Source organism: Aptenodytes forsteri, unplaced genomic scaffold (assembly GCF_000699145.1).
Source record: "Aptenodytes forsteri isolate BGI_AS27 unplaced genomic scaffold, ASM69914v1 Scaffold297, whole genome shotgun sequence".
Lineage (NCBI taxonomy): Eukaryota > Metazoa > Chordata > Aves > Sphenisciformes > Spheniscidae > Aptenodytes > Aptenodytes forsteri.
In genome coordinates, this window is record NW_008796167.1 from 860,339 (window position 1) to 882,416 (window position 22,078).

Here is a 22,078-nt window from a genome sequence, read left to right on the forward strand (position 1 = left end):
CTAGTGGAAGATGTCCCTGCCCACGGCAGGGGGGTTGGACTAGGTGACCTTTAGAGGTCCCTTCCAACCCAAACTATTCTATGATTCTACAGGGTCTTTTGAAAACAAAAGATCATGGGTCCTCCTTTCCCCATTTTCAGTGCTTCCTGGCTAAACTCTAGGAGACAAACTGGCATTGCTCCTTTTTCTTAAAAAAGGAAAATCAGAACAGTGGCTTGGACAAGTTCACACAGCAGACCAACCTAAGACCAATGCTAAGCCCTCTCAGTTTTAAAAATGTATCCACAAAGGATTTCCAAATCGAAGAGCTATCAAGACCTGCTCTGATTCTTAGGCACATTTTCCAAAGAAGCCTCAAGAAGTTAGATGCTTATGCTCTAAGGTAGCAGGGCACATAATTTTCTACGCCCATGTATGGTGTATCAGTCTCTACTTACCTTTCTGAGATACTTATCATGAATAAAGGATAAAATTAGTCAGAACATGCAGAAAATCTGCCAGTAGATGGAAGAGATATATACCTGCAGCTGACCTAAGCTGCTACCATCCCGAGGGGTCAGGAGCTGGCATGCACACACACATTTGTGAAGTGACAACAGTAGTGCTACAGGGAGACAGCGCTCAGAAAGGAAAGAGCAACAGGGGACCACAATTCATTACAGATTGCTCCTCCCCTCAAGTGGCACAGCAAGGCCCACAGTCACAGACGAGACTAAAAGGACTAATAAGTACATTCAGCAGTTAAAATGAGGGAATTTCCCAATATTGCCCTCCTGTATTTTGCCTAAGCTGGATGCACCTGTAAAAGTAACCTGGTTTTATGCTGTGGTTCACACAGTTTCCAGACTTCCCAAAATGAAGTCAGTCATTTTCAAGGCAAGACTAACATTTCACTCAAAAGCAAGTATTTCCAGCATATTAAAAACATACTAGCTCCAAAATAAGAGCAATGGTTAAACTCTCAACAGTAATAGAACAGTTAAATACAAGCATCTAGCTATGCAGTAAGCAGGCATCATATTACACAGAAATGGCAGAGATTGAAAAAACAAGCGCATTAAGTAATCTCAGTGCCTGCTAACTGATGAGCTAGATAACCAAAATAAAAAAAGAATGAGCAACTCATTAAAGTGAGCAAAAGATGATAAAAGGGTAATGCATCAGTCTGTAATAGCACTTTTTACTCTGGGGTACGAGGGAAATTAAACATCAGTGCCTCCGCTCCTCCCATCCCCACCTCCTGCAACTTCTAGTTGTACCAACTACCAGCTCCAACTAATTACACATCATACTTAGTATTTTTGCCCTATTTCTTGAAACCACACACAAGTCTGGTACTCGAACAGTCGCCTTTAATCTTTCACCTTTGCAAAGACTCCACTTCTTTCCCTTACATCCTGCCACTGATGCAGACTAGAAATACATTTTTACAGACAAGCTAACACCACTAATTGGCACAAATAGAGGAGGTAAAAACAAACAAAAAGAACTAAAGGGAAAATGAAGCAACCAGGAGGACAGGAAAAAGGAAAGTAACTGTTAAAAACAGTCAATGACAATATTAACAAAAGGGAAGTGATCACACAAACCATGTTCTTTGTGTTTCAGGAAGAACTTTTAGACACAGATGAGCTCAATGCCTAGCAAAAATACTAGTGCTGTGTTTATAAAGCCCAAATCTTAAAATCTTGCTGCATTTCAGTTTGCTGTCAGACCTCAGCCAGAAACTAAGCCAGGAAGCCAGGCAGTATTACAGAAAGCAGCTCGCCTCTGTCATACAGATTTTATTGGGGTTGCACAAAGATTCTCAGGCCTTTTCGCAAGACTGCAAAACATTTGAACACCCACACTTAGAAATGTCCCCTCCTTGTATCCTGCAAGGAAAACCTGTCCTGGGCAAGGTCATTCTCAGTTGCCAAGAGCTCACCTAGGAGCAAAGGCTGGTGGCAGCAACCACACCCCGAGCTTGTTTTCTGAGCCCTGATAAAAGCAGCAGGGGCACGAGGCCATAGCACTCGAGCTCCCACTGCACATGGAAGGAGCAAGGCAGGGCATGCCAGCAGCGCAGGTGGGAACTCTCTCCAGCTTCACAACAGTGCACTTTTTCAACTAGACTGAACAGATGCTTGCGGATATCCTGCACTCTACCCTAGGACATAATATGGAGGAAAAAGAAAACCACTAAGGTGTCAATATTTGCAATTGGCTAAATACACACTACAGTAAGTCTAGAGAAAACAGTGAGTAACTTCTAGATTCTCACAAAATGCGGTACCTATTCCAGAAATGGCAGACTGAATTCAATTCCAGCAAGTGCAAGGCCAGCAAAGTCCCGCAGAGCGTGCATGCTCACTGCTGGGTTCTGAACTCACGCACTTGGTCAAAACTCCAGGTATTGTAATGACCTCCACAAAACCCACAGCACACATCAAAAGCGCTCACATGAATGGTGGCACAGAGAGAAGAACAAACAGCAAAGTTGTCACTGAATGTCCTGTCTACCTCTCCTCACAAAACATTCCTCAGCTCTGGCTGCCCCACCTAAAGTCACGGTAGGAGGAGATGGAGTTCAGCACGGGCAAGAAACACCAAGCATCAGCAGAATCTTCCGTATGATGGAAAACCAGACAGTTAGGGACTTCCTTAGGATTAGAAAGCAGGCTTGCATGTGTATGTAAGAAGGGCAAACCCAACAATGACAACAAAAAGAATATATTAGATACTTGCCTTCTCCACCTCTCTCAGAACAAATTCAAGTGACTAATTCAGTAAGGCTTATATAAGCAAAGCAGCTGAGTAGAAAGTAAGAAAAGAAAATATTTTTCATTTTGCTATGATTATGGGTAAATGAAGTCTCATGAAAATAAGCTCCACAGTTAATCATCTAGTGCAAGAATGATAACATACCTATATGAATAAAGTACAAGTTAACCAAGTACATATCCAAGTGCTTCACGTATCAAGATGACCATGGGCAAGTTACTCCTGAGCTTCTCCTATCATGGGATTTTTATGTGCTACTTATGACTGAAGTAGCAGTTCTTTTCCAATACAATAGTTTGATTCCCAAACGAGATTCTGAATAGTCTTTGCCATCCTCTGCCCCCACAAGAAGCTCAGACTTTAATCCCATTTTGAGGTGAACAAGAGATTTGTTTTAAGATGGAAACCTTTGAAGTCTCCAGCTGTCTGATGCAAAGGCTTCAGTGCTCATACCACATGCCTGATAGATCCTCCTCAGGGAAAGCACATCGGGGTAAAAATACACTCCAAAGAGGAGGGTCATCCCACAGAACAGAAGAGCCTGGCCTCTGTCAGTAAGCAGACTGGTGTCGCAAGCTCCCCTACTTCTTGTTAAGTTGCAGCACAGCAAAACAATTCACCCTGTACTGAGCAGTAACTAAGCTCATTATCTTTGGCAAACAGACAAACTGCAGAACCAAAGGAAAAACAGACCCCAGAACTGCCTTACCCTGCCAGTGATGAGAATTTATAGCAGTCGAGAACACCTACGGTAGCACTCAGAAAGCACAAATACCACGACAGGAAGTTTTTCAGAGCAAGTTTGAGAGGTAAAGAGGGCATTCTGGAGACCAGTCAAGGTCAGCAGATGTGGCTAACAGGCAAGAGAGTCTGGGAGTGGGGAGGGACAAGATGAAGTATTAAGTTGCCATGATAGGGCACCTTAAAGTCGGAGAGAGACGCCATCAGCTCATCCAGTTCTCGTGTAGCTGAAGAAGCAGATATACGTGTCTGCTGCTGACTGGCTGTGACCCGCTGAGGGCTGCTCACCTCACCTTGGCTCACAGTGATTGCAGGGCTGACAAGGAGAGAAAAAAAAAAAAAAAAAGAGTGCGTTTAAGCCTGGGAGAGCATTCCTAGATGGGAAGTCCCACTGCCCCTCCAAACAAGCACAGCAAGGCGAGTTTCACCAGCACTGCCCACCCTGACCAGCCCTGCTGCAGACTCAGCTTCCACAACACACGCAGACCCTGTCTCTCTGCCAAGCCTAACATGAGTAAACACACACACGCACCATCCATTAAGGAATGGATGATGACCAAACATTTATTTTGTCAGACAGTGGGTATTTGTGATCAGCTTCAAATCTGAGTTTGAACAATCCACCTCTTGTAACATGACTTAGGTATTTTTTCATCCAGGAGTAGATAAAAGAACACCAGAATCTTCCACGCGCCTGCTTGATTTCTGACCCTTTACACAAAGCCCATCTTCTGCCTGTCACTCTCCTGCAGCATCTGTCCCTACACTACAGTCACTATTCCCACAAGAGCCTGTCCTACCCCACCCAAGCCAGCAACCACCAAAACACTACTCACACTGGACTTGGCACAGAACTCTCCAGCTCATCCAGCAGGCTCTCCACACTGGGACGCACATCTTCGATCCCACGTGCACCATTTCGCTTTGGCTTTTCTTTTGTAGGGGGTGCAGCCTTCCCTCCCACAGAGCTGCTGCTCTCTGGGATGACATAGTGAGGCCCAGTCACGCTGGGCAGTGATGGGCTTCTGCCAGCTTCATCTTAGGAAAGGGGAGGAGAAAAGAGTCATTCAGACCCCTAAGTCCATACATACATGCTAATCACAGGCAAAAGCAACAAATTGCCCAGAAATCTTGTGGAACATCCATCTTTGAGGATATTCAGAACTTAAAGTGCAAGGGCCTGAGCAACCTAATCTAACTCTGAAACTTTAGTTAGAGCCAATTTTGAAGTTGGCCCTGCTTTGAGCAGGGTGCTGCACCACAGACCTCAGGAGATCCCATCCGTACTAAATGAATCTTTGATCGGGGCTGGAGGGGTCTCCCTCAATAAGGATGTTGGAAGGAAAAAGTAAGCTACTATTCTGAGAATCAAACTATCCACTCATACCAAATGTCTTGCTATTCCTTACCTGCTGGGAAGCCACTGGCGGGATTATGTTGAACAGCATTCAGTTCCAGAAGAAGTCTGTCCAGTTCTGAGAGGTTGCTGCCCAGAGAGGAGCTGGTCATTGTGGGAGACGGTTCTGCAGACTTCTGCTTGTTCGGGAAACTAAAAGGGAAGTGTGAAACTTCTACATCAAGACACAGCAGAAGGATGGAGGGAAACTTACATTAGGTTCACAAAGTTTACACATGTACTGTATTCTTTTCAAGCCGATGCTTTTAGCTCTGGGGGAAAGAAGATGTGTGCTTTGTGAAACAACTACAATGCAGGTGCTGCTTAGCCACATCTTCAGTTGTCAGTTACAAAGAAATAGCATTGATGGACAGGGCCTCAGGTTTTAGGGCTGTGTGCTGTACAGCCCTGTAGCAAAGCGTTAACCATCTGCAGATCCAAGACGCACAGAACAGCAGCAGAACCATTAGCTGGCATACAGGAAAACGACTTGTTTCTGCTGACATCACACCGAGCAGCAAAAACCTCCCCCCTGAAGCAACGGAATGCAGGGCCAGCACAGACTGGAGAAAGAGGCAAAAGTACAAACCTCAAGCTATCAACGAAAAGTCAAAAGCAGCAGGTTATGTGGTAGCCTCTTGCAGCACTCAAGGTCTCTTTTCAAGTCCTCAAACTTTTAATTTGGGGAACTCTGATCAATTTATAAGAAAGTAATCTGAAACTATTTTCTACTATTATTCTACTATATTTCTACACAAGCTTTGAAAGAAGTTTACCTGTGCACAAGTGTGTATAAAACACTGGCTGTAATTATTCCTTATCCTGTATGGGTGATCCCATTTACCACACAAAACTGCAAACTGTTTCAAAGCAAAACTTAGCACCAATGCAGTGATTTTTATAGTAATTACACTGTAATAACAGTCCCATAGTCAATAGCAGGGAAATTATTTTCTCCTAGTTTTACAAATGGAGAAATAACTTCTAATGCTCTAGAGGTTCTTATTTTATCAAAAAGACACTTTCCAAATCCAAAATGGGAACTTGTCTTGCGCACACTACCATATTATGCTCAGAAAGTTAATATCTAACAGTCTTTAGGACTCTGACACCTATAACACCAGTGACAATTATGAAATTCCATAAGGGCAGTTATTATCTTTCTCTTCAGACTGAAAAAAAAAATCCATATATGCAATCTGAGGAGGGCATACTTCTTCCCAACCCAAGCACACAAGCTACAATTCACACCAGAACCAAGCCATGCCAGACCCTTGTACAGGAGGACTTATGGATGTAATTACCTCCATTTTGTATTAATTGTATGCAGCCATCTGAAAAAATTGCAGTTATTGCCTCCATTGGGCCATCTCTGGATATGCCTGCCTCTACCCAGAATTAGTTCTGGTTGAAAGCAGCTTCCTGCTCAGCAGGAAGATCTAGGCATGGTTAGAACATGACACTGGAGAAACACCAGTCTCCACACTGTAAGAACCTACCCTGGACAGAGTGCACTGTACAGGGCCATCAGAGATGAAGTTCTGACACCCTCTTCCTCACTCGCCCCCATGTCAGCAGAACAGTCTGTCCTACCGTACAGGCTACTCCTCCAACCTCTCAGTGTAAGAGCAGCTGCCTTTGCGAGTATAAGCTAGTTATCTATCTATCATCTACTGAGATGAAAGTTTTAAGTTCTAATTTACTTGAAAATTCAAGTCAATGCACATCCTGCTAGGCCACAGGTAACTGATTTCCCCAGGATAACTGACCCAAAGGCCACACACCTCCTAACGAACTTTTGGGCTGCTTAACAGGGGGATGGACTTGTCGCTTGTCTCTGGATGGTATCCTTCACAACACAATCCAGATCCTGTTCTATCTGATGGATCCTTAACCTCTTCTGCAGCTGAGCAAACCAAAGGGCCAGGTCAATGTCTGGAGTATGGAAGTTACAGCGGCCTCTTACAAAAGAGGTAATCAAAATCAACACAAGGCAACATAACACACACAGGGAGCAGTGTTTGCTTCCACTTATAGAAGGCAGCTTGAGACACAGGAGGCTCAAGTTGCAAGTCAGGCTTATCTCTTAACAGGGACAAGGTACCTGTAGACGTGTTCCTCTTCACTGGCACGGGGAGAAGGAGTGCTGAGTCCGTCTCTAGGAACAGAGGCACTGGAGCTTTTGGCACTAGAGCTGTATATAGGAGACTGGGACTGAGGCTGTGGAAATGAGATTTGCATTGGAAACAGAGAACACAAAACAAATACGTACACTACTGCATTGCAACCCCACACATGGATAGGACAGAACAAAGCCCAGCAGAAGGAAAAAAAAAAAAAATGCTATATAGCCAACCAGCCTCTATCAGATGAGCTACACCAGGAACAACTGTTCTCCACTTGCTTCAGATTTGCCTATGAGTCGCAGATCTGCGCTGGAAACCCCCAGTCTGCTTTCCACAGGCTATAAGACAGATGACTAACACTAATCTCATCACACTACCATTTTGTTCGAACAATGACGATGGGTTTCAAATTCTCTTCTGCCATTTGCTCCAACCAGTTAGTACTATTAAAACCCCACACCTTCCCCCATTTCCCCACTCTGTTCATAGCCAAACTCATCCTCACTTCTTGCTGTTCCCTTCCCTCCCCTCCTCTACCTCCTTGAGAGATACTACATCAACAAAATAAGCATGCACCCTCCCTATCCACACACATTTACTTACTTGCTGGTGGACGTATCTGGATACGTTGGGTTGCCACTGATCTAAGGGGTCAATCACAGTGCCATTCAGGGCCTCACTGGAAGGTGGGGGGGGCACTGGAGGTGGCACAGCAATCTCTTGGTACGTGTGGTTTCCAGTTGGATACGAGTAAGGTGTTTCCTCTGTTAGAAACACTGGTCGTTTGGAGATATGTGAGGTGGTGGATTCCAGGTCTGCCAGTAAGGCATCTGCAGGAAAGAAAAAAAAAAAAAGTAAAATCCTGGACTACAGCTTTTTCTCTTTCGTCTCATTCAGGATATCCATATAGAAGGTCTTTGGGAAGAGTTTTCATCTCGGGTGATCTACTAAATGCCCTGAAAAACATTACTGCAGCCCAGGACTGAATGGGTTAATCAAACTTCTAGTACAAAGAAAATGCCAAGAGGTAACAAAGCAGCCAGAAAAACTGTGTCAGTCTCAGATTTTTGTCTTAACTGGAAAACCACCCAACAACAGGGACCCGTAGTCTCAACTGCATCCTGCAGAAGAACAACCTAGGAGAAACCTGCCCAGAGATCGACTTGCAACAGGATATTGACACAGACTAATTACAGGCCCCACATCATCATGGAGTCATGTACTGTAGCCGCAGGCACTGCTTTCTGCAGGAAACAAGATCTCGGGAGGGGTTTTCTCTAGAGCCTAAGGTAGTGGAAGAAGCATGAAACTTTCAAATTAGCCCATCGGCACAGCAGGAGTATGTGCTTCAGCTTTCCTAACAAAAATCCCTCTCAGTACATCACACAAACAGTTAACTAGTTTCCAGAGGCTGCCAGGTAAACGCCATTTCTTCTTCTGGAAACAATTCTCAACTTGCGGGGTGGAGACTGCTCACAAATTCCTGAAGAGAAGAAAAACTTCCACCAGCTAGAAACACCGGCACTCATGCCAGGCAGAGGAACCCACGTCACACAGTTAGCACCTCTCAGAAATCTTAAAGCAGGAAAAATACATGAGAAGGCATTCCCACCTTTCCCAGATTTCTTCCTGCAAACTATCCTCTGCCCATTCGCAACCCTGCACTCCTCTGCGGTGACTCACAGGCAAATCCCGACTTGTTGGACCTTCTGTCCTGTGAACCCACCCTGCGGAGTCCACTGCAGTCCCCGGTGGGGGGAACTCCAGCGAGCGACTGCAAGTCTGCACTGTACTCACTTTCTAAAGAAAGCCTCACTGGCCGGGTGCCCAGCTTTCCACTGGGGCAGCAGGCTCTAGTGCACACCTCTTGAAGGCTATTAGAGGGGAGATGGTTCGCTAGGGACATCCGCGCTTTCCATTATAAGAGCATCAGGACATACCTGGCAGGTCCCTTCAGAGACGTGGAATTCAGCCAGACACCAGTAACACAACTTCGGCAGAATTTGGAGAGCAGGCTCTCAGAAACCCCCTGGATCTCCCTCCCCTCCACGCAGACCCCCCTGTCTTCAGGCATTCCCAGTTAGCAGGATTTGTCTTTCTCCTCCTGCACACAGCAGGTACTTGATACTCAGGTTTGGGCTGTGAGGGCTCAGCCTGAGCGTAGCCACCCTGCAGTATCCTCCACCAGGGTCACAAGGAGCTGCAGTTATCAGGTGGCACCAGAATAGCAACCGAGCAACTGCTCGTCCTAATGGCTGCCTACCGGCTCTAAGAGGGCAGGCACCTGCCAGCTCAAAGCCACTTCCTGAGCAGAGCAGACCACACCAGCCAAGGCACTTAGCAACCCTTCAAGAAAATATATTAAAGGGTCAAATGGAGGACAGTATTATTGCATTACAAGACGAGGAAGGTGCTGCTTTTATATTCACTCTCTTCCACAAACCAAAGCATCACAAAAGAGAAAAAAAAAAAAAGTGGTCCTGCCTTCAGAGAACAGAATACAGCCATTAAGCAAATTAAATACTGTGTTAAATTAATTCTATACACCTTTCATTTAGCCAAAAAGATGCTCCAAATCGTTTAAGCCACAGGCATCTTCCTACAGGGGCCAAAATACCCCAGAAGCAGTTTCTCCGAAGGGATACAAGCTTTCTGCATCTGGGGAAAAATGAACTTAATCTTCTTTTTAAGCAAAAGAACAGCTGGTGGATTCCAGAGTGAAAGGCACATACCTCAAGGGAACTGCTGAAGAGCTGCAATTCCTTCAACCAAGGCAGGTCCTATGACTGAAGGTTTCGTGCACACAACCTCCAAGAGAAGTGCTATCCGAGAAGGTGTGGTTTTTGCTTCTCCCCACCAATGACAAAGGCAAATCAAACTCCACCAGGAAGTGAAAAATCCCATGAGGGTGCTGGGCTCCTCCAGCCCTGCAGAGGGGACCCAAACCACTTTTCCACCCTCCACCCCCAGCCCTCACTGCAGGACAGGCAGATGTAACCATGTCGCCACAAAATTCTCCTCCTCGGCTCAGTACTCTGCTGAATGAACCATCGGACAGAAATCCACTGCTTTTTACTAACGGCACAGAAGTGACTTCAGCTAGATTTACTGGTTTACTTTTACAAGTCTGCAGAAGAGGGGTCTGGAAATACCAGGAGCACTCTGCCCCCAGGTCGTGAAGGAGTTAAGGAGAAGACATTACAGTTTAATGATTAACTTCCCCCATACCCTCCCCCTTCCTGACTTGAGCAAACAAGGCAGAGCTGAGGAACAGGAAGCGGAGGGAGGAGAAAAGGCTGGAGAGGAACCACTCGGTTACTCAAACTGCACTTCAACTTTACAACTGATACCGAAGCAGCTGCATGAAGGCACCATCCCACCCGGCGGGACAGGAAAAGGAGCAAGCCAGGAGCAGGACAGGCACTCACACACCGGTTTACCGGTGGCAAAGGACCTCTCCTTGTGCTTGCTCGCCCCCATGTTCTGCAAACCCAGGGACCACCCTTCCTCACGCCCCAGTCGCTCCCTCCAAGCTCACAGCCACAACAGAGGGAAGGTCCTCCCCATTCGCATCCATCCCCGTTGCTGCTTCCAGCCTCACAAACTGTTCTCTGATCCAATCCCATCAGCAATCACAGTTCCCTGAAGTTTTGCTGGACTGGGAAGTTGCGCCCATTCAAAGGGTCCAACAACGGCAGCAGAACTGCCCCGAGGAGGGCAGGGCGAGAACACTGGTGGCACGGTGGCCGCTCAGTCCACCCCACCTTGCAGGGCTTCACCCTGCAAGAGGGAAGCAACTCTGCAACCCACAGGCACAGACTGCAAATCGCTCCCTTGGAGGTCAACCTAAGGAGTTTTGCAGTCCAGAGACCAACTCAAAGCAATTATTCAAAACCCAACCAAAGGGTTTAACATTTTGTTTTCCATACAGCACCTCACCCCAAGAGGTCCCAAAGCGCTGTGCATTCATTTAGGATTTGTGCAACTTTTTAACACTCCCAGAAGACAACATGACATAAGAGATGGGGAAGAAGAAGGAAGATTTATTAATGGAAAAAGATGCACCGCTCTCTATCTTCCTTTTACAAAAGGGACCAGACAGCTGTAACCTGATGAACTGTAACAAAGATGCTGTGCCTTGTGCAGGGCTGCACCTCACGTTACAGGATTGAGTTCGCTACAGCGACCGCTCCTTAACTACAGTATTAAATACTTAAATAGAAATCTTAACAGTTCGATCGATTTATTGGGTAATGAAGTGTTCCTTCCCAAGGTGACTCCCGAGGGACAGTGCTGCAGGAGGTGTAAATCAACCAGTTAGTCCCTCCCAACCCGTAGGAAGCAGTTGACTGGATCATCCTAACGCAGTGACACAGACCACTTCACACAACTACCAGCCATCAGAGGGCACCACTACATCCTTACATGGACAGAAAGATGAAACCCGACAGCAATGTCTAACTTGGCAGTAACTTCACCTCACTTGTTCATCCCCGCGGAGTCAGGAACCTGTCCCTGTTTTAGGCACACAGAAACTTTCTGCCAGTGCCACGTGTGCTGCACCTCCCCACGGAGACGTGCATCTTCACACCAGCACACGCTGCAGCATCTCAGGGGCTATCACCCAGTACTCCAGAAACAACCACACACACTGACCTCACCACAGTTTTACTGCTGCCCCAAATACTCTCTAAAATACTACAGACATAGCTCTAGGAGGCAGAATCTCCCAAGGTTGAAAGATCAGAGATTCATTTATCTCTGGAGGATAGATCTAACCATTTTGTAGCAATAAAGTAAAACAGGATTATACTAGATCTTCAAGCCATTGCTCCTCCACAGGATCACCCCTCCTTCCACTCTCACCCCTACAAGAAGCTACTAACACAACCCACAGACAAAATGTCAACTCACAGACATGTGAATGGAGTGGAATCGCACAGTCCAGTTTCCAAAGACTCAGTAGGGCTCAGCCTACCCACAGGCATGGGCTGTGCATATAGAAATTTGTATTTTCCACTCTATTAACAGCAGGCTGCCCAGTAGGGTGTGGAAGAGTGAGGGATACTTGCTAAAACACCACCAACCCAGACACTCCTTGTCATCACTATGGTGGTATAGTCACACAGCTGATATAACCCTAACTCACTGTCTGTCGTAGCACAGTGCATCTCAACGTGCGCATGCCTGGGTACTCCACGGGCTCAGGTAACTTGGCCAAGCACCTGGTAAAGCTGCATGCAAACATGAGACAGGCACAGAAGGACAGAGTCCTCCTCCCTCTATTGGCAACCCAAAAATTAAATGCTCAAGTGAAATCACGTTCAGGCCAGAGGGCTACTTAAACCACATCCTTCCCAGTATGGGAGGAAATGTGTTCGCATTCAAGTGTTTTTTCCACAAAGATTTTCCTGTGGAGGAGGGACAGTTAACAAATGATGTCACATTTGATACCTTTACTGCTATAAAGCATTCCAAGACATCTGGAGGTCCAGGTACATTAGTTTGCCCCTCTCTCCCTTCCCTCCCTTTTGCCAAAAATCATTAAAAACTACGAGGTCCCTGGGATTCTGGTCTTCAAATCCCAACATGCAGATCTGCATATACATTAGATGTGTAAGAGCGGTCCTTAATACCAACTGCATTGCTTCAATGTAGTTCCCAGCATCTGCCAAAGCTCTGCTAGTCATTTAGACAGCTTGGGACAAGAACTCTCAAGCTGATGTCCAATGTATTGAACCGCTCAGAAAAAAATCCCTTTTACCGAGAAAATCAGCAAGATGAAAGAGCAGGACAATACCTTAGGGTTAATCCCATTTACCAGTTCAAGCTGCACTGAAAAGAGTAATCATCTCCCAAGTTATATACTGCACATTCCTGCGCTATCTTCCTGGCCCACACCTCTGTCAGGCCAAGGAACAGCTCACGCATTCCAGGGGCTCAGACACAGGCTCCTCCGCCATCGCTGCGTGTCAGCACTCGCTGTTCTGCAAATGCAGCATCCTCCGGCAGAAACGGCCTCGTGTACAGCCGCAGGGGAACATTCTTCAGCTTCCCACATCCCAGGTTTGTCTGATAAAGAGCAGTAATGCCAGCCTAGGGATCACAACGCAGTTCTGAGGTACAGAACAGGAATGGATAACACAGGGGCCCCTTTGTACTGATGTACACATCAACCCCCTTTTCTATAAATCTGAGCCGCACTCAGCTCCCTTAAATAGATAAAGTTATTAAAAAGAAAAAAATATATTTACATGTATCTTCCCATGCGTATCAAAACATACTCTTTGTTCACTCCCCTCTTCCTGTGCCTTCTGTGCATCTCAAAAATGCTCCTGGATTAAGGTGGCACAGTGAAGCAGAACACATCATGAACTACTTCTGGAAAAACCTACATGACAAGGCATCGACAAATTCACATTTGCCAACTGGCATCAAGCAGCTTTTTAATGCTAATTTTTCCTCAAGCAGTAAATAGTTTTCCACTATTCATAAGCAGTCTAGGATTTTTTTAATTTATTAAGTCAGGCAATTTAGAAAAATCTAAATTTGCTTTCCTCTGTTAAAGAAAAGTCTTCTACTACTGAGTGCCCAGCATAACTCCAGCCTGTGCGAGGGCTGGAGAGGCACAGCATACTCAGTCAGCTCAAAGATGACTGAGTATGTCGGAGTGCATTAGTGCCAGAAGAGAGAAAACTACCTCAGGTTTCCATATGCAGTTCATCTCTCTCAACACTGAGGATGCGCTATTAGGCGATGCTGACACAGCAAATTAGAGCATTATCAATACAGTAAAGCAGATCAAAAGGATGGCAGTCAAATTTTCTTCTACGTATCACCTACTGCTGGGGAGGAAATGGAAGCATAACTGAGGCAAGATACTTCAAATGCCTCAGATATCAGTCTTTCATTTTCAACAGCTGAAAGCCACATCTGCACATCCATCAAACCACACGTTGCCTGTAGCTCTGCTTCTTGCATGGGACATCTGGAAAGCGAGCGACACTGGAGACAGGATTCTTCATCCAGCCACCACACAGAGCAAACGCCTTCAGTGTTCAGCCACAGAGTCCCATCTCCCGCAGCATCTCTACTGCCACATGTCCCTGACAGCCCAGACACAGCACGCTGGGTAATCAGGACGAGATGCCTGAGCACAAACTACAGTATTTCCTCTAATGCAGCTGCAGAGAACAGGTGTCTGCACCTCCCCTGTTCTTCTCCATGCCCCTGTTTACCCAAATAATGAGAACTGCTACAGGTTTTCGTGGCTTAGGCAGCAGAAGATTCCCAGAGGACTTGCAAATGGAAATAAAAAGCAAGATAGCCATAAGGGCAGGTCTAAATGAGGACATGGACTTTACATGATAATCGTGTCTCACTCGGCGTAAGACAAATTGCAGACCCCTCATTTGCAGAATGACACACCATTCTCCAGCCCTTTTTTCTTAATAGCTGTAAGACGCTGAATTCAAATCCTTGATTTTTGCCGTCCCCTAAAAGAATGAGGGGAATTGCATCTCCAGAACTGAACCCTGAGCTTGCAGACTCATCTGAGCAGCATCTTTGCCAAATCCCTGAATCCAAACTTTAAAGATCTCAATAGGTTCAAATAAGTCTTCTCTCCCCCACCTCCAGGAGTAAATGCAACTCCAGCTCACATATAGGGAGACAGCTCAGGGTGGTAACCCAATCCCTGGTAAGACCGTTTTACATTGTGAGTAACTGCAGAGGAATGGGGAGCTTGGGTATATTTATCATATTAAATAGCTTTTCAAAAGAAACATTTGCAATGCTCTAGAAGAGCTACATCAAAAAGACTTGTTGGAGCCTTGCTATAGGGCACTGCCCTCGAGTTTGAGTCTGGAAGGGGTGGGGAGCCCCAAAGAGCAACACTGATGACAGGAATTCCCTTTTTAACAGCACTTTTTACTTTTCTTAGCAACATGGAAGAGCATTATCAGAAATAGGAAAACCATTAACAAACAGGTGAATGCAGGCATTGACTTCCAGGTAAAAGAAATGTAGTAACAGGTTCTTAAGGCATTATATTCTACTCAATGTTTTTAAATGCAAAAAGATCGGAGACTACAAGAGCAATAAAATACAAAGACTACATTCAAAATGAGACCTTAAAAATTCAAAGTGCAATCAGATGCTCTTAAAATCGTGAAGTTCTCTGGTTCACATATACAGAAAGCATGTAAAATAGCTTTGCTTACTTTCTAAAACATTTTGAGAAGGAGACATTTTAAATTTTTCCAAAATTTAACCAGTATGTTGAGAAGGTGGTTAGAATACAGGACACGTAACAGCTCTCAGCTCTCTTATGAAGCAGGGACAGATCGTTATTTAAGATACAGAAAAATTCAAGGCACAAAAGATAAGTCATTTGCCAGACCTAACAACTGCTGGAGGACCAGTACAGAGCAGCCACTGGTATTTTTACTTCACATTGTCTAGACCTGCCTAGAGGAAGTTCAGATGACATGGTCCAAAAAAAAAAAAAAAAAAATCACTCAAGCTGTTTCTTTAGTGTATTCCAGTGACTGATATTTATTCAAAGCCTTGTGCTTTCTCATTATCAAGGTATTGGTGCAAGTCATGCCTTGTGTCACCGTTTAATAAAAAGAATGTCCAGACTAGTATCAATAGGCAGTATGGTGAACTCCGATAGAAGACAGTATCCATGAAATCCTTGAAGCTTCTCTGTTCTTTGACACCAATACTGCCCCTTAGAATAAGCAAGGCTATGCATCTGTGGCACTGATTCACAAAGTTGTGTGGGTGCTTCAGAAAAGCTTAACAGCAAAGGCAACCATCTAGTAGTTGTTATGCCTAGCTACACCATGCTGCAGAGACAAACTAAACAAGAATTCCTCCTGTGGCAGACAGAACTGCTTTCAAAATCACATGATGGCAGCCACCATGAATCCTATCTATGCCATAACTCGAATACGGACAGCCAAACCAGTTAAGCTTTCCCCAGTACAGCAGCCCATGCACCCAGCTCTGACCACTATCAGCAAACGTCTAAACAAAGACAAGACACTGCACCGTGAGATGTGGTCTATACGATCAGCTGCAGCAATGATTGTGGCTTCCTGTCCCAACCACTGAGACCCAAGCCAGAGACTATATTCCAGAGCTTGTGGCCAACTAACTGGTCACAGCTAACATGCACTACTACCACCCCAAGCACGGGGCTGTAAAAGCGTGTGCAAATACAGCTTGTTTAAAGCAATTTCAGTAACTGTCTATCAGTAACTACTCACTGCACATTTGCGGATGAAATGCAAACCCTTCGAGTGCTCTGGCTGTAGTTTCAGCAGAGCAGACACCACCACACACTGCCAGTGTAAGGGAAGGGCCCAGCGATCCCCCCTTCCCCCAGCATGCAAACCCACGCTGTTCCTGGAACTCGCCCTGCTGATCACCAGACGCCTTCTGAACTAATTCAACTTACTAACCCAGTAAAAGTTTGCTGGGTTGTTCGTTTGGTTTTTTTTTAGATAAACTCATTACACTTTTTAGAAGCATAGCTCCAGCCGCTCTATGACTTAAGCAGCTTTTAGAGAGACCAATGCCAGAATTTAGCCCTCATCTAAGTAAGTGAATAAAACTTCTGCTTTAAAGAGGAAATACTGTACTTTCACCTCCAAAATTCAGGCCAAGACACAAACTGTAAAACCCAGCCCCATCCTGCCATTAGTTGAAAGAAATCACCAATCCTCCTGTCTGATTGCCATAATTAATCTGCATCTTAGACACAGACCAGAAAAACTGCAGCCTGAAAAGGGAGAAATCAGCAGACAGCACAAACTGAAATGCTCTTAAATTCTGGAGTCATCCCTCACCACTACCAGCCACTTCCACCTGAGCTTACACTGACATTTTATTTTGGCTTTGCAGCCCCAGAATTGTGATATGGCTCAATCAGTAGGGCTGCATACATTATGTACCTACTGGTGCTATCTCATTTGTGCCACTGAGCTTAAGAGTTAGCTTTTCACAGAGACTACTCCTGACCATAAAACTCTGAAGATGAGCCGATTCTGTATGCTACAAAAACCCAACAGAAGCCATCATGTGAGCTCAGACCTTCCACCAGATCCCTCCGAGGGGCAAGAAGGCTATTTGTACATGTGCTGGAAAACCATAAAGGTCACCGCAAGATCCTTCCTGGGAACTGGCCACACCACTTCCTTTCAGGTCAACACAAGCATTTCACTGAAACTCAGACCCACCCTGTAACCTCAGCAACGGTGTATTTGTCAGCACGGTGAGGGTGCTGGAGTGCCAGCATCACGAGGGGTCAGCTAGTTCCCGTGTAACCCAGCAGCAAGGCTTTCAAGGGCACAGAGACACTCTGTAGGAAACCAGCTGACCAGTTTGCAGCTTGACACCAGCAGTCCCTGGGAATCACAGCCCCGTTCCTTGAGTGAGCATCTCAGATCCACCTCTTGTCATCTTTAATGCAACAGGCTGGGAAATCCTTCGACTGCTGGCTCCGTTCACATCACCGAGTTGGCAGGAAGGTAACCTAATCTTAACCAGACCCACAGGGCATGGGATCATCAACGCAGCATGCAGGCTGAGAGACACTGCAACTGCCTCGAAGATCTGAGTCAGCACGGTTTCCTGGATGAAACAACACAAATCCACAGCACTCTCTGGCCTACAGTCCAAGCTGTGTGAAGGAACCACAAAAGATTTTCCTGTAGGACCAGATTTTTTCCACTTAGCTCTTGAACACCAAATTAGACCCCAGCTCAAACTGGCTGAGAGAAATGAACCACCACCTACAAAAGAGAAACGCATAGTCATTCTGCCTTCCTCCAACTCCCTTAGAAAAACTTTCATCCCCTTTCCGCTACCTCAGAACAGTTCGTTAGATGGATGAGATAATGGAAGTCAAGACTCACAAGGCACATAACTGCTTACATGGTCAGAGAGAAATATTCCTCAGTATGTTCTAGGTTTGCTGAGCACCCTCACACTGGAAGTGATTTGTGATTTAAGTACCATCTCCTTTCAGAAGGGATGTACCTGATGCTCCAGAAAAAAACAGTAAGGTTACCAGACCAATTTCCAAAGAAAATATGGTTTGAATGCTTTTTTTTGTTTGTTTGTTTTCAGCCGAAAAGCTGCTAAACCAAGTGTAGCCTTTTCAAGCTCTTCAATTAACCTAAGCTGTCCACTCCACTGCCGCGGCTATCGCATTCAGAAGCTGTCAACAGAAACACCAGGAAGAACAAACTCTTACTGGCGCTAAAGATCTAAGGACAGCATAGAGCAAAGAAAGGCCATGCAAATCCAGCTTAAGCTGGTTGTTATATTCTTCACGTATTGCCTCCAAGAGGAATACTTGAACCTACTAGCAGCACTGTGACAACTCTTGGTTTCAGAGCCTGCTCCCTCCCAAAGGTGTGTCCTCCCATTTATTTCTCATTTCCAGAAAGTGCTGGGGGGGGAGGGAGGGAGGGAAGGGTTATTTCCTGTTGTGTACAGCATCCTCTTTTTTATAGCATGGCTTTCTCCACACTTGAAGTGAAAGGAGACATCTTATATTTACTTCCCTCTGTTTACAGTCCTGAGCAGCAAACAGCTCACGCCAGGAACACACACCCTATGCTAAGACCTGGTGCCTTAAACTGAATTCATGTTCCAACTTACACTAAACAAATGTTTTCAGTTTCACAGCTACCAAAGGCTTCTGAGAATGCCAGATCCCCAGCTACACAAGCCTTGAATGCCTCTGTATAGCAATTCACAGACAGATGACCCACAGTTGTGTGAAGCTAAAAGAAAATAATCCCTTGCATGGTTCCTTTCTATCTAGATTCACTGTATTCTCAAACTGAGTCCTGACCAACAGGAAACAATTACCAAAGATGGATAAGCTTAGTCAAAAAATTCTTCCACTGCTCTATGAACAATCTTCAGGAGGGTCAGGAAAAGTTTGTAAAGGGTTTGCAAGTCATAGCTCCAGCACATCCTGTGACACAGCGCATGCAAAAGCAGTAGGCAGAGCTAATCTCATCATTTGTACAATGTTTAAGAGAACAAAGCCAGGTTCTGGTTTACTGAACAGAGAAGTTGGAAATTGCACAAGAAAAGTTTGTGATATGTAAAATGCTTCACACAGACTTAACTCAGTACTCCAAATCATGACCTCCAGTGAGTCAGACCACCATGACTTAAGTACTACTGTCCTCAGATGATTGTCCCACCCACAAGTTACAGCACTAATAGCAGAAGTGGAAGCCATTTTCAGCCACATTTTTCAGTCACAGCAGTTGACAGCTCCACACCCTAAACCTCCACGTATCTCATTTTATATTGATATAACAGGCTGTGACCTGCAGCAACTATATGCAGTAACATCTGCAGCCACTGCATCTGAATTCCAACGAGGATCACAAATCAGAATCCTCACCCTATCATTCACACCCCCTTGATAGCACAAAAAATTATCTACCTTTCAGAAACGGAGAACTGAGATGCAGCCCTGAACAGCTCAACATAACATGGCAAGTCCACGTTATATCAGAATAGAAAGCAAGTCTGACTCTCAGGCCTGTACTAAAAATACTTAAGTTGGAATTTCTCAGCCTGAATCTGCAGCCTGCTATGAGCTCCACCTGCTACCGAGCCTTTTGTCAGAATCCTCTCCTTTTGGAAGCAAATAGACTGGTGTTTCTACGGGCAGTTATAGTTAGCCCTATGAAAGATTACGAGGAACAACAATCCACACAAATTAGAGAGTCTCCATCTTTCTCCCTGTGTGTCAACTGCCAAATTGGAAACAGCTTTGGTCTCCAAGGAGGGTAAGTACAGCCTCTGACAGTCCTCTCCTAGAGTGGCTCTTCTTGTGCGAGATCTATTTCTGATCTCCGCCTGACAGCAAATAGATCTTCAGGCATTTCCAGGAAGTCCCAGACAAAGGCATTAGCAAATGGCCAGTATTGACCTAACTCTCTCTGGGAGGGAGGCGCGTTGGCTCAGACAAAAGTAAAGGACATTAGTTCTGCTCAAACACAGCAACACTCAAACTAAAGAGTGAAATGGCATCATGACCGAGTTTGGTGGAAGGAACAGACTGGAGTGAGTGTAAACGTTTTACACAAGTGACTAAGCAGTTGATACCACCTCAGTACTGACCTGGGCTGGATTTCAGCCAACATCCTAGATGGAAAAAAAAAATAAAAATAAAAACACTAGTCACCAATGCACTAACCTTTTTAGTCCTCTATTTATCCTTACACACGCGAAATAGTAAGTTAACCCTCCCCATGCATAAGAATTTTTATTTGCTGCTGGCTTCCCTCAGAAAGTTTCTAGAAACTGGGATCAACATTCAAAAAAGTCGAGCAAGACCTGCTCTCCTCTGCCAAAACAAAAAAACAAAAAAACAAAAAAAATCATGAAAACCAAACATGCAGCCACTGAACTGACCCCTCAGGGACAATTTCCCAGGGCCAAGGCCTCTGATCAAAATACCAACTCCCTTGTATTCCTACAGGAAGAGGGGCTCAGCCAAGCCAGCTATCTGAGGAACCAGATCCTTCCTGCTACATCAGCATGCAGCTACTCCACAAGCACGAGGTCAAAACACAGTGTGCGCTGCCATTTTACAAACATCTAACAAATCTAGTACAAAGGAGACCTCCATTAAACAGAGCAAAGAGTCCAAGGATGGGTATAGAAACAGCAGGAAACAAGACACTATAGATTTTAAACCACAGCTGTGGTAGAGGGAATAAACAGAAGCTCAGGGCTCGAGACATTTCTAGTCCGTTGGCTGATCAGCCAGGCAAACACTCATGGAAATAGTGCCAGTGGGCAGTAAGCGCATCACAGCGCTGGGAAATTTATCATACCCTACAATTTTGCTACAATGGATGCCACTCCAAACCCGTGCTGCTCTCTCGAAGTCAGGTACGTCAGGTTGATGCCCTATAATTAATATCTTGCCAAAAGTCCGTTTGTCCTCTTTGTGCAATGAAAGGAAAGACTCCCTCTACCTATTATTCTTCTTCCCTAGCAGCATGTAGAGCTGCTAGGAAAGTCATCTGTCTCCTCCAGCAGACTAGCCTTCTTCCTTCAGCACAAAAGTACGCTCTTTAGAGACCTAGGCAATTTGTTCTCACACCTTTCTGGAAAACAGACAGGCAGAGAACAGTAACAACTACAAGGACAGTAGACCAGAGTAGAAAACACTGCCATCATTTGTGTGCCAGACCCTGCTCGGCCCTGGACTACAGGACTTGGAGAAAAACTGCCAAGTGCAGAGGTGTGTGGCACCCAGCTACTACCAAGCAACCCTCTACAAGCCCACTGAAATGAGGGTAGACAAGGGCATTTTTTAAGCCCTGGGTGGACTGTATTTGGTTGAGATTTGCATAACTGTAGGCAGTTGGGTCTGACTTGAACTGAAAATTGTCGTAAGCAGCATTGAGGTTACAACACATGCTAATCCAGTATTGGATAACTCTTCTGAGCAGCTTCTAAGCAGTAGCTTAGTGCCATAAGCAGTGGCAAATCAGAACAGTGTGAACACACAGCAGTGGTTTCCAAATCTTTGGGCAACAGCAAGCCTCATTTGCTTGCGCTCCAGAGCTCTCAGGTGGAAATGACAAGTGTGGAAGTTTGACCTCTTAAGAGGACACCTTACAACAGCTGCAGAGCACTCACCACTTGGAGATCATAATTTGGTAACTGCTGATTCTAACTCATCTAGGGAAGGAAAACATTACATCAGGGTTTATGTGGGAACGGCACACAGGAGTTCCACTGGACAGTGAACACCATGGAGTGAAGGATACAGTTTCACAAGATGCAGAAAGGCGAATTAACAGTTCACCACTGCCAAAAATGGAGAGGTTTTACTCCCTCTTCCAGACATGTGCTGCTGCCACTTACTTGTGTTGGCTCTGGCTCTCGCAAGACCCCTCTGTGAACCAGTACACCAGAATATATACCCAGCCAAAAAAATTAACTTTTTTCTTTTGGGTTAGAAAAGAGAGGTGAGCACAGCAGTCAGCAGGAA

The 22,078-nt window shown here is 45.3% G+C and overlaps 1 protein-coding gene across 1 annotated transcript in view; it reads right to left on the reverse strand.

Moving 5' to 3' along the window:
• PXN (paxillin) overlaps positions 1–9,846 on the reverse strand; it is a 22,228-nt gene extending 12,382 nt beyond the window's left edge. Inside the window, exons 1-6 of the mRNA XM_009287522.1 lie at positions 9,759–9,846; positions 7,630–7,856; positions 7,005–7,120; positions 4,914–5,053; positions 4,341–4,542; positions 3,685–3,820 (exon numbers count right to left, since the gene is read on the reverse strand). Of these exons, the coding sequence (XP_009285797.1) occupies positions 3,685–3,820; positions 4,341–4,542; positions 4,914–5,013 (438 nt within the window). The 5' untranslated portion in view covers positions 5,014–5,053; positions 7,005–7,120; positions 7,630–7,856; positions 9,759–9,846. The remainder of the gene's footprint in view (positions 1–3,684; positions 3,821–4,340; positions 4,543–4,913; positions 5,054–7,004; positions 7,121–7,629; positions 7,857–9,758) is intronic.
• Positions 9,847–22,078: the final 12,232 nt, after the last annotated feature.